Source organism: Salvelinus sp. IW2-2015, linkage group LG14, assembly GCF_002910315.2.
Source record: "Salvelinus sp. IW2-2015 linkage group LG14, ASM291031v2, whole genome shotgun sequence".
NCBI lineage: Eukaryota > Metazoa > Chordata > Actinopteri > Salmoniformes > Salmonidae > Salvelinus > Salvelinus sp. IW2-2015.
The window spans coordinates 1224202-1241701 of NC_036854.1; the positions used below are offsets into that span (position 1 = coordinate 1224202).

Here is a 17500-nt window from a genome sequence, read left to right on the forward strand (position 1 = left end):
CTGATACTGCAGGGAATAAAGTCAGTCTGCCACCCCACACTGTGCTGATACTGCAGGGAATAAAGTCAGTCTGCCACCCCACACTGTGCTGATACGGCATTGACACTAGATTTGCATTGTAAGACACTTCTGTTAATGTTAATCTTGTATCTGCATCTTCCCTCCAATGAAGGAAAGCACTGTCATAAAAATGTATTTGACTCTTTTTGTAAAGCTTTGTGTGTGCATGGCATTTGTAATATGTGACCGTCCAACACCAAATCAGGCAATTTGTATTTAAATACAGTGTAAACTCTATTCTTATTCAGTTGTTTTACGGTGGTAATACTTTTTATAGAATTCACCTAGGTGCACACACTATGACCACTTTTCACAGCCATGTTTCCATTTTATTTAATTAATAATCTCATACATTTGTCATTACTGGCTGGTTTCTTATTGGAGGGTCCCACCATACGTGTTTTGCTTTTCAAATACTAACATCCTTTTTGTGTATTCAATGGACCAGACCTGTAATGCATAAAACACATACTGAGTCATACTATGAATGATCCATAGCAATCTTAAATCACATTGACTGATGTAAAATGGTGATCTGATCTTCACTGCGTCTGCCTAACCTCCACAGACAACCTTCACACAGAGCATGATAAGTGAAGCTTGTTAATATGCAAAAATAACCCAATAATAACACAGTCCTTACACTTAATTTACTACATCATCAGGTCAACATGACCCTCACCTCTAACCTCTGACCCCGTGTGACCTTTGACCTTTAACCCAGCTGGCTGAAGGGTCAGCAGGAGGACAAGCAGGACACAGACGTCCACTACCACTCTCTGACGGGCGAGGGGAATTTCAACTGGCGCTTCGTGTTCCCCTTCGACTACCTGATGGCTGAGGAGAAGATCGTCATCTCCAAAAAGGAGTCCATGTTCTCCTGGGACGAGACCGAGTACAAGATCCCTGCACGCCTCACCCTGCAGGTCTGGGACGCTGACCACTTCTCCGCTGATGACTTCCTAGGTACTGTAGGCCTCCACTGCTGGAGCTCTCTAGAACTCTACACATTCTTCTTTAATTTTTCTCAAATGTTCTCCATTCACTCGGCCATATACAGCTCCTTTATCTCATCCCTCAAGCTCTGTCATCTCCTCAGTTATCCTCTAATGTCATGTATTGTCTCTCCTGACAGGTGCGATAGAGCTGGACCTGAACAGGTTTCCCCGCGGGGCGAAGACAGCCAAGCAGTGTTCTATAAACATGGTCCAGAACCAGGCAGAGCTGCCTTGCATCTCCATCTTCAAACAGAAAAGAGTCAAGGGCTGGTGGCCATTCGTGGCTCGCGACGAGAATGACGAGATGGAACTCACGGTGAGAGAGAGAGAGAGAGAGAGAGAGAGAGAGAGAGAGAGAGCTGTCTCTTATACACATCTAGATGTGTATAAGAGACAGAGAATGACGAGGAGAGAGAGAGAGAGAGAGAGAGAGAGAGAGAGAGAGAGAGAGAGAGAGAGAGAGAGAGAGAGAGAGAGAGAGAGAGAGAGAGAGAGAGAATCATTGGAATGATTGTGTCGATTGTGTCTTCCTCTCAGGGTAAAGTGGAGGCGGAGCTTCATCTCATGTCGGCAGAGGAGGCGGAGAAAAGTCCTGTTGGTCTGGGACGCAATGAGCCTGACCCTCTGGAGAAACCAAAGTAAAATCTTTATATTTACAGTATACACACACACTCACACTATACCCACATACACATTCAGACAAAACGTACACAATCACAAATAACTCAATGTTAAAAGCGAAGGTGGGAAACAGAAAATAATGGCACAGAGTCAGACATGATCAACTTTCCTATACTCCTCCACTTTCTTCAGGGGTTCTATTCACACCATGCAAAAATAACACTGTGCAAGTGTTAAAACCGACTGATTTCTCCCGGTCTTTTATTTCTAAACCTCTCTTCTGCATCCATCAGAAGCTGATAATGGTTTACATTTTAGTAGACACTTTTTTCCAGAGCGACTGGAGTGCATACTGTACACCTTTCATACTTTGTCACGTTGGTCCTCCATGGGAATCACAACCCTGGCATTGCAAGCACTGTGCTCTACCAACTGAGCCACACTGGCTTATTCAGAGGTTATGTGATGCACACAATGACTTGAAATAATAATAAGAAATACAGTCTATTTTGACACCTGCACCTCATTGCAATGTGAACACACTTTCACACCATCACACTGTTCTCTTCCTGTCATCTCTTCACGTTTCCCTCTGTTTCCTTTCTTACTGTCTCTGTGTTGCCTCCCTCTCTCCCCTCCAAACTGCGTTGTCTTTCCTTCCATCTACATCCCCTCCTCCTCCTCCCCTCCTTCTGAAGTCGCCCGGACACCAGTCTCATGTGGTTTGTGAACACCCTGAAGTCCATCCGCTACTTCATCTGGCACAACTACCGCTGGCTGATCCTCAAGGCCCTGGGCCTGCTGCTGCTGCTACTCCTGTTGGGTCTATTCCTATACTCCTTCCCTGGATACCTGGTCAAGAAGATGCTGGGGGCCTGAGGGGGCTGAGACCTACCAGGGCCACTGGTAGCCCCCTCTCTCTTCTCCTATCCTACCGTTTCCTCTCCTGTTCCTTCTTTTCTGTCACTTTCTCTTTATCATTTACCCTCTCGCTGGTCCTCTCCTTTTTTCTGTCTGGTCCTCTCTCTGGTCCTCTCCAGTTCTCTCCTCTGTTCCTCCTTTTCACTGATCCCATATCTGTCTATCCTTTTCCTCCCATCTCCTGCGGTATCTGTCACTCAATGGATGTTATCACATCTTCTTCTCCCCTTTCTACCACCTTCCTTTTCTATAACCTCTTTCTTCTATCCCTCAACCTCTTTCATCTCTTGTCCTCTTTCTTTTCAGGTCCTATTTTCCACATCTCAGGTCTGTCTCTCAATCTTTGTATTTTCTCAGATAGACAAAGATTGTGTCTGGTACCTATTCCTCTTTGCTTTGTTTCCTGCTTCTCCCTGTCTTAGTCTCCTTTCCTGTGATGTCGCTTGTCTCTCAACCTGTCAATGTCTTGTGTCAATCATGAGTCTGCCATTGTGCATTACACCGTCATTACACTGGAGACGTATTATATGCAGCGCAAAACTTTTCCCTATAAATGTACAGCATTATACTGGCAGCAGAGTTGCTAGCAGTCTAAACCACTCCATGGTGAACTTCACCAACAGAGTGGAGCAGAGACCAGGCTTTGTGGAATATCTAGCTCCGACTACATCGATTCACCCAAGGTCAATACTTAAAAATAATAATAATAATGAAACGCGGTACCTATGTTTGTCTTCTGTAGTTACGTGCATTTCTTTGTTGAAATCCATACTTTTTCAATAAATGTTAATCAAATACAACCACTGACTTTTTGCTCGTTTCTGTTTCTCAGATGGCAACTTAGCGTGAATGCTCATGTGCCAATTGAATCTCCGATGACGTAGACCTAGGTCTCCAAACACTCATTGTACAATCAAATCACACAATCTTCAGATGGTGTGTCGACCAATCAAATCACACAATCTATAGATGGCGTGTCGACCAATCAAATCACACAATCTACAGAGGGTGTGTCGACCAATCAAATCACACAATTAACAGATGGTAATTTTCCTTACTGTAAAACATGTTACAGCATACAGCATCCCTGCTGTAAATTGGATGCTGTAATGTTTTACAGTAAGGAAAATAGTACTGTGAAATATATAACTGCATCTCTGCTGTACAGCAAAATTACAGTATTAAGCTGGCAACTCTGGTGCCAGGATAATGCTGTAAATTTACAGTGAAATTCTCCCTGAAATCTGAATTTAAGAAAAAACATAAAATACATTTATTCAAGTTGTTAACAACATTAACTACAAATCAACAATAAGGGCTTTCATTATATGGGCAGCAGGTAGCCTATCGGTTAAGAGCTTTGGGCCAGTAACCGTAAGGTCACTGGTTCAAATCCCTGAGCCAAATAGGTGAAAAAACAATCAATGTGCCCTTGAGCAAGTCACTTAAACCTAATTGTTCCTGTAAGTCACTATGTGAGTGTCTGAAAAATGTCAAACAATCATCATCCCATTTCATGTCTTCATTGTCTGAGGAATATATCTGTGCTTAGCTGACTGTGCAATGGTCTTTTGGTTAATACAAATAATGTAGTTATGTCATTAACAGGGTTGTTTGCGTAGTAGTGTATGGAGAAATGTGATCCATTGGAAATAGTCATACATCATATATGGCTTACTAACCACTAACACTGGCTCTCCTCTTTTCACTTTTTATCCTCCACCTCTGGCCCCCTTATCACCGTTTCCTCACCCCACCCACTATCTTCCCTTTAACCTACTCACCCCTCTGTCCCCCACCTCAACTGCCCTCTATCTACCCCATATACTTCTCCACTCCCTTCCCTATATCTTCTAACCCCCCCCCCCCCNAACCGCCCCCTATCTACCCCATATCTTTCCCCACTTCCTTCCCTTATACCCTCCATTACACCCTTTTAACCCCCATCCCATGCCCCACTATCTACCCCTCTATCTTCGCCCTTCCCCTCTAACCTTACCCCACCCCCCCCAGTCGGCCGGACACCACATTCCTGTGGTTCCTGAGCCCCCTGAAGGCCATCCGCTACCTGGTGTGTAACCGCTACAAGTGGCTCATCATCAAGATCATTGTGGCCCTGCTGCTGCTCATGATGCTGGGGCTCTTCCTCTACAGCATGCCTGGCTACCTGGTCAAGAAGCTGCTGGGGGCCTGAGGGGGATGAATGACTGGATACATGCGGAGACAAGATGATTGCAGCCCCACGGTCCCCTCCCTCAGCATCCCAGCCTTGCCCCCGCCCCACCACCCATCTAACCTTGGCAGTGCTGCTTAACACACCTTCTACTCAAAGACGTTCTATCTATCCCTTGGACTTTTTATCTATCGCTTGGACTACTAAAAGCTAAGACCGTCCATATATCTTCTACTCTACAGTAGCACAGTGGGCCTAACCACTCCTGCGATGACCACTGACTAACCAATCAAGCTCCTCGCCCCTGATCTGATCATCAATGATGCGGCACACCCTGATGTAACATTTTAGACATTGTTTATTTATTTATCGATTTATTTGTGACTTAAATTATTTGGAAGGTCATGGTTAGTGGTCAGTTGATTGGTACTGTTGGTCTTGCATGGACATACATTTCTCAAGTGATGTTGTAATTTTTCCCATTACTTCTATTATACAGCTGTTTTTAAATGGGAATCATGGGGTTGGTTGGTGTGATGACTTGAACTGGACAACAAAGTGATTGTTTCCAACAGTTAATGTTCCTCTTGCAGCCTTTGTACACATCTTAAATAATGATGAAGCGATTGAACAACAGATGTCTATTTTCCTAGGACCTAGTTTAACAAGATTTAAAGAGAGACAAGGAATACAAGAATAACTTTTGAATATTTATCAATTACCGAGCTAAGCATGCTATCGTTTGGTTTAATTTGTGTCCTCAAACACCAACATTTTATTGAACAATGCTTGTTTCTTCAGCCCTTCCTTCAGTGACCTGGAATGCTCTTATAGATTGTTACTGTTATCCAGCAAATGCGCAGTAGCTTTAGAGACAAATAAGCATGCAACTGTATTCTAACATCTCACTGTGATTCAGTTTACATGGTCATCTGACAAGGCATGACATTCTATTGTAGCTTTACAGTCAGTTACTAAACCTTTTATTTATGTCCAGATCTAGACACATTTTTTTATTACAATGTAGAGATTCCTAAGTGGTTATGTGCATCTTAAAGCACATGAGACGTACAGAAATAGGAAGGTGGGGATTGGCCTCTTGACCTCTACCCTATCTGCCTATCAGATTACTTGGCTTGCCCTATCAGTTTTTTTATCAGTTTAATTACTATGCATACTACCTTCCTCTAATTACTTGTTTTTGATTGACTTTTGATTACTATTGATATTGTTCTGCAATGTTGAGGGAGCTAGCACGTAAGCATTGCACTGCACCTTTTATACCTGCTGTAAACTGTGTATGTGATGAATACAACTTGATTTTAGATTACTTAGTTTGTAGTGGGCAGTTCCCTCATGGTTTCCCTTGCTTGACCTACCTGTAGTTATGAGGCAGGTTAGCATTTTTTGACATGAATCTTGTTCTGGAGGCAGCTCTGCAGAGTGGTCACTAGCTGGGACAGCCACAAAGTTATAAAATCTTATTTTATAATTAATCCTAGCTTTAACCACACAGATAACCCAAATTGATAACCCTAGCCTTAAATTAAGACCAACAAGTGAAATTCTTTCCAGAAATGTTTACATTTGCCACTTTTGACTTTGCAGCTCGCTCAGTTCTGCCTCAAGGACAAGACTCATCCCAATTAACGTCAGCCTGCAGTTTTGACATCGTTTGTGTTGCAGTCATTTTAGTGATCCCGTGTTCACAAAATACAAACCAACAAAAAAATATATTTTAATGTTTGCACTAACCCTCGTCTGTTTGTATGATAAAGTGTATTTATATATTTCTGTTGAAAAGTGTGCAATCTTAATTTGTCTGTTTTAACAAGGACTTTAAATAAATTGAATGAATTGAAAAACAATTTGGGGAAATGTTAGGTTTATATAGGTTTACAGCGTCTAATAAATGTCGCTGTGTTCTTGATGTGTGTGGCAGAGATTGCATGCGTATCTAGACGACTCGTTGAGGGTTGTGTGTGCATATTTTTGTTGTGTGTGTAAAACATCTCCATCTCTCCCTGTAGTCGTCCCAACACCAGTCTGTCGTGGATGCTGAGCCCGGTGCGTGTAGTGTGTATCCTAGTCTGGAGGCAGTACAAGCTGCACTGTGCTCTGCTGCTGGGGGCCGTCCTGGGACTACTGTTCCTGGGCCTGCTCTTCTTCTCCCTGCCTTCTGCCCTCAGCTACAAGATCTTCAACATCGCTGGCTGAACACACACTTATCAACCACACACATGCAAACTTAACTTTCCATGTGGCTGATCCCTGAATGTATTTGCATCTTAAATTGTTTGTATTGTACAAGTTCTAATGCGTTACATTTTATTCAATATTGTTGGTAACATTCTACTTTACTACTAGGTAACTCCCGTTATGCACTTTATATTTTACATTGTGTTAAACATCAACTCCCATACTGTAAGTTGATAAAGTGCTTTATTTTCCTCATAAAATATTTAAGCATTTCCACTACACTGTGTTCGTGTGTGCTCTTCTCTTACTCCTTGGTCAGCTCATTCACTCAGGAGCCAACGGCATCACCTGGGTGGGTCAGAATATCCAGCTCAGAATTGATCCGAAGTATGGAGATTGTCAGTAAATGTCTCTAAATTAGCACAAACATTCTGGACATTAACCCTCTAGATGCACTTACACACACACACACCCTGGAGTTGCCGTATTGGTGCAGCAGCATCCGTAGCTCTGTATTCTGTTTTAAACTCTGTGTCTGTCGTTAAGCTGCGATCAGAACAATGCTGGGAACAAACCGATAAAAAACTAAATCAGTGCTCAATCAATCACTGCTCTTTATATCAACTCAATTAGAGGCCGGATTGAATCTACAAAACATTAGGAACAGCTTTCTAATATTGAGTTTCACCCCCTTTTGCCCTCAGAACAGCCTCAATTCGTCGAGGCATGGACTCTACAAGGTTTAAATCATTCGACAGGGATGGTGGCCCATGTTGACTCCAACAAGCTGGCTGGATGTCCTTTGGGTGGTGGACCATTCTTGACGGGAAACTGTTATGCGTGAAAAACTCAGCAGCGTTGCAGTTCTTGACACACTGAAACCGGTGCGTCTGGCACCTACATTACTACCATACCCCGTTCAAAGGCACTTAAATATTTTGTCTTTCCCATTAACCCTCTGAATGGCAAACATACACAATTCACCCTCTGAATGGCACACATACACAATTCACCCTCTGAATGGCACACATACACAATGTCTAAATTGTCTCAAGGCTTAAAAATCAATAAGGGATCATAGCTTTCACCAGGATTCACCTGGTCAGTCACAATCATCACTCCATTGTGAGAAATATGTGTGTAAGGTTTCACTTGGTCATATGAAATGTTTCTCCACTGATTTAAGTTGACTATTTTGAGCCCAGTGTGTCACATATAATGCCCATACTAGCAAGCCACTTAGAATGCATGCCCAATACACTGCTTCATTATTACTGGTATGCTAGTTTGGTTATTGAAACAGATAGCCCTAGTGTTGGCAGAGTTCCTCTGTCCAGTGTCTGTGTTCTTTTGCCCATCTTAATCTTTTATTTTTATTGGCCAGCCTGAGATATGGCTTTTTCTTTGCAACTCTGCCTAGAAGGCCAGCATCCCGGAGTCTTCACTGTTCACCTCTTCACTGTTGATGTTGAGACTGGTGTTTTGCGAGTACTATTTAAAACATCTTAAGACTAGGGGGCGACATTTTCGTTTTTGGCTAAAAAACGTACCCATTTGAAACTGCCTATTTCTCAGCCCCCGAAACTAGAATATGCATATAAGTGTCAGATTAGGATAGAAAACACTCTGAAGTTTCCAAAACTGTAAAAATGTTGTCTGTGAGTTAAACAGAACTGATATTGCAGGTTAAAACCTGGGGAAAATCCAATCAGGAAGTGACCCTGTTTTTGAAACCTCTCTGTTCCTATGCATCCCTATTGCCCATTTAAAGGGATATCAACCAGACTTCTTTTTCTATGGCTTCCCTAAGGTGTCAACAGCCTTTAGACATAGTTTCAGGCTTTTATTTTGAAGAATGAGCGTGAATGGGCACATTGCGTAAGTGGATAGGTGGGGGCTCTCAGAGTGAGTTCTGCGTAACAGAGAAAGGCGGCCATTGTTTCTCCCGGTCCTATTGAAAAGCCAACTGTCCCGGTTGATATATTATCGAATAGATATTTGAAAAACACCCTGAAGATGGATTATAAAAAACGTTTGACATGTTTCTGTGGACATTATGGATATAATTTGGGATTTTTGTCGGCGTTGTCGCGAGCGCTCTTTCCGGTGGATTCCTGGGCATAACGCATCAAACTAACGGAGGTATTTGGATATGAAAAATATCTTTATGGAACAAAAGGAACGTTTGTTGTCTAACTGGGAGTTTCGTGAGTGAAAACATCCGAAGATCATCAAAGGTAAACGATTAATTTGATTTGCTTTTCTGATTTTCGTGACCAAGTTACCTGATGCTAGGTGTACTTATTGTTTTGTCGAGCGATCGATAAACTTACACAAACGCTTGTATTGCTTTCGCTGTAAAGCWTAATTTCAAAATCTGAGACGACAGATGGATTAACAAAAGGCTAAACTGTGTTTTGCAATYTTGCACTTGTGATTTCATGAAATTATATTWTATTATATACCTGTGGCGCTAGGCTAGGCTATGCTAGTCAGCGTTTCTGATGACAATTATCCCGGATCCGGGATGGGTGGTTCAGAAAGGTTAATAATGAAGCTGCCAGTTGAGGACCTGTGAGGCGTCTGTTTCTCAAACTAGACACTCTAATGTATTTGTCCTCTTGCTCAGTTGTGCACCAGGGCCTCCCACTCCTCTTTTTATCTTGGTTAGAGCCGGTTTGCACTGTTCTGTGAAGGGAGTAGTACACAGCGTTGTACGAGATCTTCAGTTTCTTGGCCATTTCTCGCTGTTTTATTGCTTTTTTAATAAGGACAACCGTTTCAGCTGTGCTAACATAATTGCAAAAGTGTTTTCTAATGATCAATTAGCCTTTTAAAAAGATAAACTTGGATTAGCTAACACAATGTGCCATTGGAACACAGGAGTGATGGTTGCTCATAATGGGCCTCTGTACGCCTATGTAGATATTCCATTAAAAAAACAGCAGTTTCCAGCTACAATAGTAATTTGCAACATTAACAATGTCTACACTGTATTTCTGATCAATTTGATAACAGAATCGATAATTGACAGAATTGATCATGAATACACCCCAGCTCAACCCTTTAAGTGGAGATTGATTGGACTTGAGTTGGGTCTTTGGACTCCAGCGGTGTTACACAGACACTAGGGGGCTCTAAAGAGTCAGTCATGATGATATACAGCATCTCTCTCTCACACACACACACACACACAACCCACACACACACACACACACACCACACACACACACACACACACACACACACACACACACACACACACAAACCACACACAACACACACACCACACAACCACACACGACCTAGACTGCTCCACTCATTGTGACAGACACACCACAGCACCATAGGAATCAACATCATGCTGCACTTTCTAAGTCTAGGGAGGCCAGTAATAAGAGCATTAAGACTTTGCCCTTTCGATTGTCTTCCGCATTTGGAGAGTGGTACCAGAGTGCACTGGGGCAGTGTTTAGTCTGGGCCAAGGTGAGGTACTGTCTGATCTGAACAAACATCTGCATGGTGTCCCTATTTAACTCTGGGCTTTTATTTCTCATAGCAGTAGTACGTTATAAAGTGCTATCTTTCCCTCAATGCTGTAAACAGATATTAGTCAAGGACTGTGGTTCTTGAGTTTCAGTGATATGTATATTATTTCATACAGTTGGTTAGAAAGGATACCAAGGCTACCAATTGCGCTTAAGTAGACCATTACTCAGTTTAAATCAGATATTTCATATAGGTGACACAATCCCACAGGCCATGCATGATATGGTAATGTGGTATTGATCATGTTGCTGTTGTGAATATACAGTTTATCTTACAGGTAACACGCCAAAATGAACTAATGAAGTGCACACAGTCCATTTCCTTTTATTGATGGAATGTCTTAAAAGGATTGATTGGTCTGTACTGCTTTTTAACTACAGATGATTACAGACAACAACACTGCCCTGCAATCAGTTAGCCTATTGATTGGCTGGTTATTGATCTGTGCCATGGCATTTAACTTCTTATGGCTGCAGGGGCAGTATTGAATAGCTTGGATGAAAGGTGCACAGAGGTGCCCAGAGTAAACGGCCTGCTCCTCAGTCATAGTTGCTAATATATGCATATTATTAGTAGTATTGGATAGAAAACACTCAGAAGTTTCTAAAACTGTTTGAAGTATGTATGTGAGTATAACAGAACTTATATGGCAGGATAAAACCTGAGAAAAAATCCAAACAGGAAGTGAGAATTCTGAGACTGGTCAATGTTCAACTCATCGCCGATTCAGTTCCCTGTAAGATATGGATCTGCTGCCCCCTCTAGGTGAATTATATTTCTATGTTGGCCTAGTATGGTTCCCAATCAGAGGCAGCTGTTTATCGTAGTCTCTGATTGGGGATCATATTTAGGTAGCCATTTTCCCATTGTGTTTGTGGGATCTTGTCTATGTTTAGTTGCCTGTGAGCATTTTTATAGCTTCACGTTTCGTTTGTCCGTTTGGTTGTTTTGTTCTTTGAAGTTTTCTATTCCGCTGCATCTTGGTCTACTCCTTATGACGAACGTGACAGAAGATCCCACCACAAACGGACCAAGCAGCGTGGCCAGGAGGAGAAGACATCCTGGACTTGGGAGGAGATAATGGCAGGAGACGAAAGCCTTCCATGGAAGCCGACGCAGGAGGATCAACGGCGACTCCGAAGTTCACGACCACGACGGAAGCCCGAGGCAGCCCCAAAACATTTTTGGGGGGAGGCACACGGGTTGGTCGGCGACGCCGAGGAGTGAGTCTGAGAGCGAAGAGGAATATTGGGATAGACTGAGCGAGGAGTATTGTGAGATAGTTGAAGGGAGTGATGTTTTGGTGTCTGGAGCAAGACAGTCGCCGTGAGGAGCGTGGAACCAGTCAGGAACCATGTTTTGCGGAGATATGCAATGTGTCTCCAGTGCGCATCCACAGCCCGGTGCGTTCTGTGCCAGCTCCTCGCACTTGCCGTGCGAAAGTGAGCATCCAGCCAGGACGGGTTGTGCCGGCTCAGCGCTCCTGGTCTCTAGTACTCCTCCTCGGTCCAGGATATCCTGTGCCCGGCTCTACGCACTGTGTCGCCAGTGTGCCTTCACTGCCCAGTGCGTCCTGTGCCAGCGCCCCGCACTTGCCGGGCTAAAGTGAGCATCCAGCCAGGATGCGTTGTGCCAGCTCTACGCTCCAGACCTCCAGTGCGCCTCCACGGTCCAGTATATCCTGCGCCGGCCATACGTACTGTGTCTCCAGTGCGCCTTCACAGACCAGTGCGTCCTGTGCCTCCTCCCCGCACTCGCCCTGAGGTGCGTGTCATCAGCCCGGTGCCACCTGTACCGGTCCCACGCATCAGGCCTCCAGTGCGCCTCCACAGTCCAGTACGTCCTGTGCCTCCTCCCTGCACTCGCCCTGAGGTGGGTGTCATCAGCCCGGTGCCACTGGACCGGTCCCACGCATCAGGCCTCCAGTGCGCCTCCACAGTCCAGTACGTCCTGTGCCTCCTTCCCGCACTCGCCCTGAGGTGCGTGTCATCAGCCCGGTGCCACATGTACCGGTCCCACGCATAAGGCCTCCAGTGCGCCTCCACAGTCCAGAGCTTCCGGCGACAGTTCCCAGTCCAGAGCTTCCGGCGACAGTTCCCAGTTGTTACGAATTTTATGAATAATGACTAAATGATGTATACATTTAACGTAGAACTATAACTAACAGAATTCTACCCTGTCATTGTATAATTGTATGAAATTTATTAGAATCATACATCTATAAATCTGATGTGTGTCGTTCTAATTCTGACTAAAACTACACACAAGGACTTTTTGTTCCTTTTTAGTGTGTAAGCAGGGTGCAAGTGTGAAACAAATGATAAGAGGAGCTATCGACAGACAAGCTGTACTACTGTGTTCCTTACAGGACATTCTGTCCCCACCCAGGAAGGTGAGAGACCTTGGGCTTGTAGTAGATTGTATAACAGGTGGCAGACAATGTATGAGAAGGAGAAGACTTGTGAATTATATTGTCATTGTGCTTCTACACCTGCATTGCTTGCTGTTTGGGGTTTTAGGCTGGGTTTCTGTACAGCACTTCGAGATATTAGCTGATGTACGAAGGGCTATATAAAATAAACTTGATTTGATTTGATTTGATTGTCTCGGAGAGGAGGAGGGACATTTATGACGAAATGAGAGGTATATAGACCAATGTACAGGAAATGATTAGCAGAGCTCTCGTAAATAAACATTCATGACTATTGTAGACTGGCCTCTGTCTGTTTTCATTTATATCAGTATCCTACAAATCCTGATATAGCAGACTGAGTAGTTTAATTAAATTGGTTAATGAACATGAGAACAAAATTCTCATAACAATTGGTCCTTCGAGCCGGATCCCAATACCTGTCCCTACCGTCCGAAGGTACCACGCCGAAATACCGTGCACGGGCGGGTCATTGACCCGTAAATTAAGGACCTGTCCCCTGACATTGGGGTTCCATAACAGGCCGGTATATACCTAAGGTCGGCAGAGACGGTGACGGGATCCAACCTACATTGCTTTTCCCAGTCTACAAGACAGGTCAGTAAATCTTTATTTACGAATTTGGGGGGAATGATTTAAGATATCTTTGATTTGATGTTCTAAAATGTTTAGAATTGATCAATAATAGGAGCTTGGGTATTCCAAACAGATTCACCAGGAGGTTTTTACTAACCAAAATCGATAACGGGGCAGGTCCGAAATGACCTGAGGTAAGGTGCACTACCATAAATAAAATTAGCTTAATAGATCCGGGTGCCTTGGTGGCCAGAGGGGTTATTAAGGCTTAATAGATCTGGCGGCCTTGGTTGCCAGAGGGGTTATTAAGGGGGGATGTTAAATAGGTGCTGTGAGATAGGACGGTGATCTTGTACAAATAGGATAACTCATATGGCTAATTAAACACAGGGTAGATTAGCCATAGATCCAATTCAACAGACATATCTAAATAAAGTCCTAAACCGAGAGTGAGGATATAAACTAGGTTTGGTGAGATAGGAAGGTAATTCTATGCGAACAAGAGAACTTGAATGGTCAAATAAACACAGGGTGAATTGACCATCAATCCGATTCAACAGACAGTACTGAAATAAAGTCCAAAAAGGAGGAGAGGGAAGCCTAATATAGCGGAGTGAGATATGAGATATTAACTTTAAAATTCCTAAGACACAACAGAGAATAGGAGGTTAAAACCTTTTCTCAATAGGGGGGGCGCTGTTTTCACTTTGTAAAAAATCGTTCCCAAATTAAACTGCCTCGTACTCAATTCTTGCTCGTACAATATGCATATTATTATTACTATTGGATAGAAAACACTCTCTAGTTTCTAAAACCGTTTGAATTATATCTGTGAGTAAAACAGAACTCATTTTGCAGCAAACTTCCTGCCAGGAAGTGAGAAATCTGAAATCGAGGGCTCTGTTCCAGGGTCAGTTTATTAATTTGCATGGAATCTATGGGTCTACATGCACTGCATACGCCTTCCACTAGATGTCAGTGGGCAGTGAGAGTTGGAATGGGGTGTCTAGCTAGATCTGAGGCCGAACAAGACGTCTTGGAACGGAGGGTCTGGTCTTTTCACCGTTTGGCCTGACGCAAGAGGGACCTCTGCATTGCGTTCAGAAAAGCTTTAGTTTTAGAAGTTAGATATATCCGGCTCTGATTTTATTTGATATATGTGTTAAAAACATCATAAGGTAGTTATTTTAAACCGAGTTATATCAGTTTATATCAGTATATTGCGATTTTCGGTATTTCCTTTGTTATGCCTTATTGTGAGTTGGATATGGATGTGTAACAGTGATAACACCAAGTAAAACTGAAATGATAACTTAAAACACAAAATATAAATATCCATTAACAAACTTCTTATAGCTTAGACTAATTTCCACTTCCTGAACACATACTACTTAAATAAAAAAACATAGCATTTTCTTATGGCCATCTTTGTTAGCTAAATCGACAGATGAAGACGACATTCTACAACCAAGCAACGATTATTCTGGAAAAAGGACACCTTGTACAAGATTCTTCATGACAATCGCAAAACCAGCTGCTCTCCAATTTGGCGGCTCCAATGCATTGTCACTTCTGACACTGCCAAAACATCCACTATGTGGCGTCTGCTATCGATGGTTAATGCTTGATATGATTGAATCCAGGCCCTTGTCATACACCGACCTCCCAAACCAGAGGCCTCATTTATAGCCATTGTGTAGATTTCACAACAATCTGTGTGCACCATTTCTGAAAAGACTGGACAAGTACGAATATATTCAGATTTATAAACTTGGCGCAAGCATGTTTGTGTTTCCCGTTATAAATCAGACCCTGTCCTGAAACTGTACGCACATGAACAAGCATTAAAACTTTGCCGGAAAAACGCCCATCACTCACCTTTTATGTTGATAATAATGCCCTTATTTTCTGTAAATTTTAGAAGTATTCAAATTAAGCAGATGCTGTTTTGATGTTTAGGCCGAGGTAGGTATAGTTTTTTGTGTTGCCTAGGGCAACGGTGTCTAGATGGAATTTGTATTTATGGTCCTGGCAACTGGCAATAGAACACCATTATTTTGGTCTTACTGAGATTTACTGTCAGGGCCCAGGTCTGACAGAATCTGTTCAGAAGATCTAGGTGCTGCTGTAGGCCCTTCTTGGTTGTGGACAGAAGCACCAGATTATCAGCAAACAGTAGACATTTGACTTCAGATTCTAGTAGGGTGAGGCCGGGTGCTGCAGACAGTTCTAATGCCCCCGCCAATTCGTTGATATATATGTTGAAGATGGTGTGGCTGCACCAGATTATCAGCAAACAGTAGACATTTGACTTCAGATTCTAGTAGGGTGAGGCCGGGTGCTGCAGACAGTTCTAATGCCCCCGCCAATTCGTTGATATATATGTTGAAGATGGTGTGGCTCAAGCTGCATCCCTGTCTCACCCCACGGCCCTGTGGGAAGAAATTTGTGTTTTTTACACGTTGTTTGTGTACATAGATTTTATAATGTTGAATGTTTTCCTCCCAACACCGCTTTCCATCAATTTGTATAGCAGACCCTCATGCTAAATTGAGTCAAAATATTTTTTTTAATGAGCAAAACTTTGCCTTTGTTTTGTTTGTTTTTCAATTAGGGTGTGCAGGGTGAATATATGGTGATAAAAAGCCAATTTTACATTTGCTCAGTACATTGTTTTCACTGAGGAAATGTAGGAGTCTGCTGTTAATGATAATGCAGAGGATCTTCGAAGGTTGCTGTTGACGCATATCCCATGGTAGTTATTGGGGTCAAATTTGTCTCCACCTTTGTGGATTGGGGTGATCAGTCCTTGGTTACAAATATTGGGGAAGATGCCTGAGCTGAGGATGGTGTTAAAGAGTTTAAGTATAGCCAATTGGAATTTTTGGTCTGTATATTTGATCATTTAATTTAGGATACCATCAACACCACAGGCCTTTTGGGTTGGAGGGTTTGTATTTTGTCCTGTAGTTCATTCAATGTAATTGGAGAATCCAGTGGATTCGGGTAGTCTTTGATAGCTGATTCTAAGATTTGTAATTGATCATGTATATGTTTTAGCTGTTTTGGTCTTTGTTCTTTGTTATAAAGCCAAAAAGATTGGAGAAGTGGTTTATTCATACATCTCCATTTTGAATAGATAACTCTTTGTGTTGTTGTTTGTTTAGTGTGTTCCAATTTCCCCAGAAGTGGTTAGATTCTATGGATTCTTCAGTTACATTGAGCTGATTTCTCACGTCTTGTTCATTCTTTTTCCGTAGTGCATTTCTGTATTGTTTTAGTTATTCACCATAGTGAAGGCTTAGACTCAGGTTTTCTGGGTCTCTATGTTTTTGGTTGGATAGGTTTCTCAATTTGTTTCTTAAGTTTTGGCATTCTTCATCAAACCATTTGTCTTTTTATAAATGTTTTTTTTTTTTTTGCTTTAAATTTTTAGATTTGATAGGGAAGCTGCAAGGTCAAATATACTGTTTAGGCTTTCTACTGCCAAGTTTACAACTTTACTATTACAGTGAAACATTTTGTCCAGGAAGTTGTCTCAATGCGATTGAATTTGTTGTTGCCTAATTGTTTTTTGGTAGGTTTCTATGCTACTTACTATATTTATATAGTTTCTTAATATTATGCACTTCATTTGGCTTTGATGCTTCATCATTGAGTACTGCTCTGTTCAAGTAGACTGTGATTTTGCTGTGATCTGATAGGGGTGTCAGTGGGCTGAATGTGACCGCTCTGAGAGACTCTGGGTTGAGGTCAGTGATAAAGTAATCTACAGTACTACTGCCAAGGGATGAGCTGTAGGTGTACCTACCATAGGAGTCCCCTCGAAGCCTACCACTAACTATGTACAGACCCAGCATGCGACAGAGCTGCAGGAGTTGTGACCCATTTTTATTGTTTGTTTTGTCATAGTTGTATCTAGGGGTGCATATATGGGAGGGAATGCTGTCACCTCCAGGTAAGTGTTTGTCC

The 17500-nt window shown here is 42.6% G+C and overlaps 1 protein-coding gene across 1 annotated transcript in view; it reads left to right on the plus strand.

Annotated features, from left to right (window-relative positions):
• Positions 1-5779, plus strand: part of LOC111973302 (otoferlin-like) — a 164327-nt gene extending 158548 nt beyond the window's left edge. The window contains 4 exon segments of the mRNA XM_070446450.1: positions 785-1026; positions 1196-1374; positions 1596-1696; positions 4614-5779. Coding sequence (XP_070302551.1) covers positions 785-1026; positions 1196-1374; positions 1596-1696; positions 4614-4794 — 703 coding nt within the window. The 3' untranslated portion in view covers positions 4795-5779.
• Positions 5780-17500: the final 11721 nt, after the last annotated feature.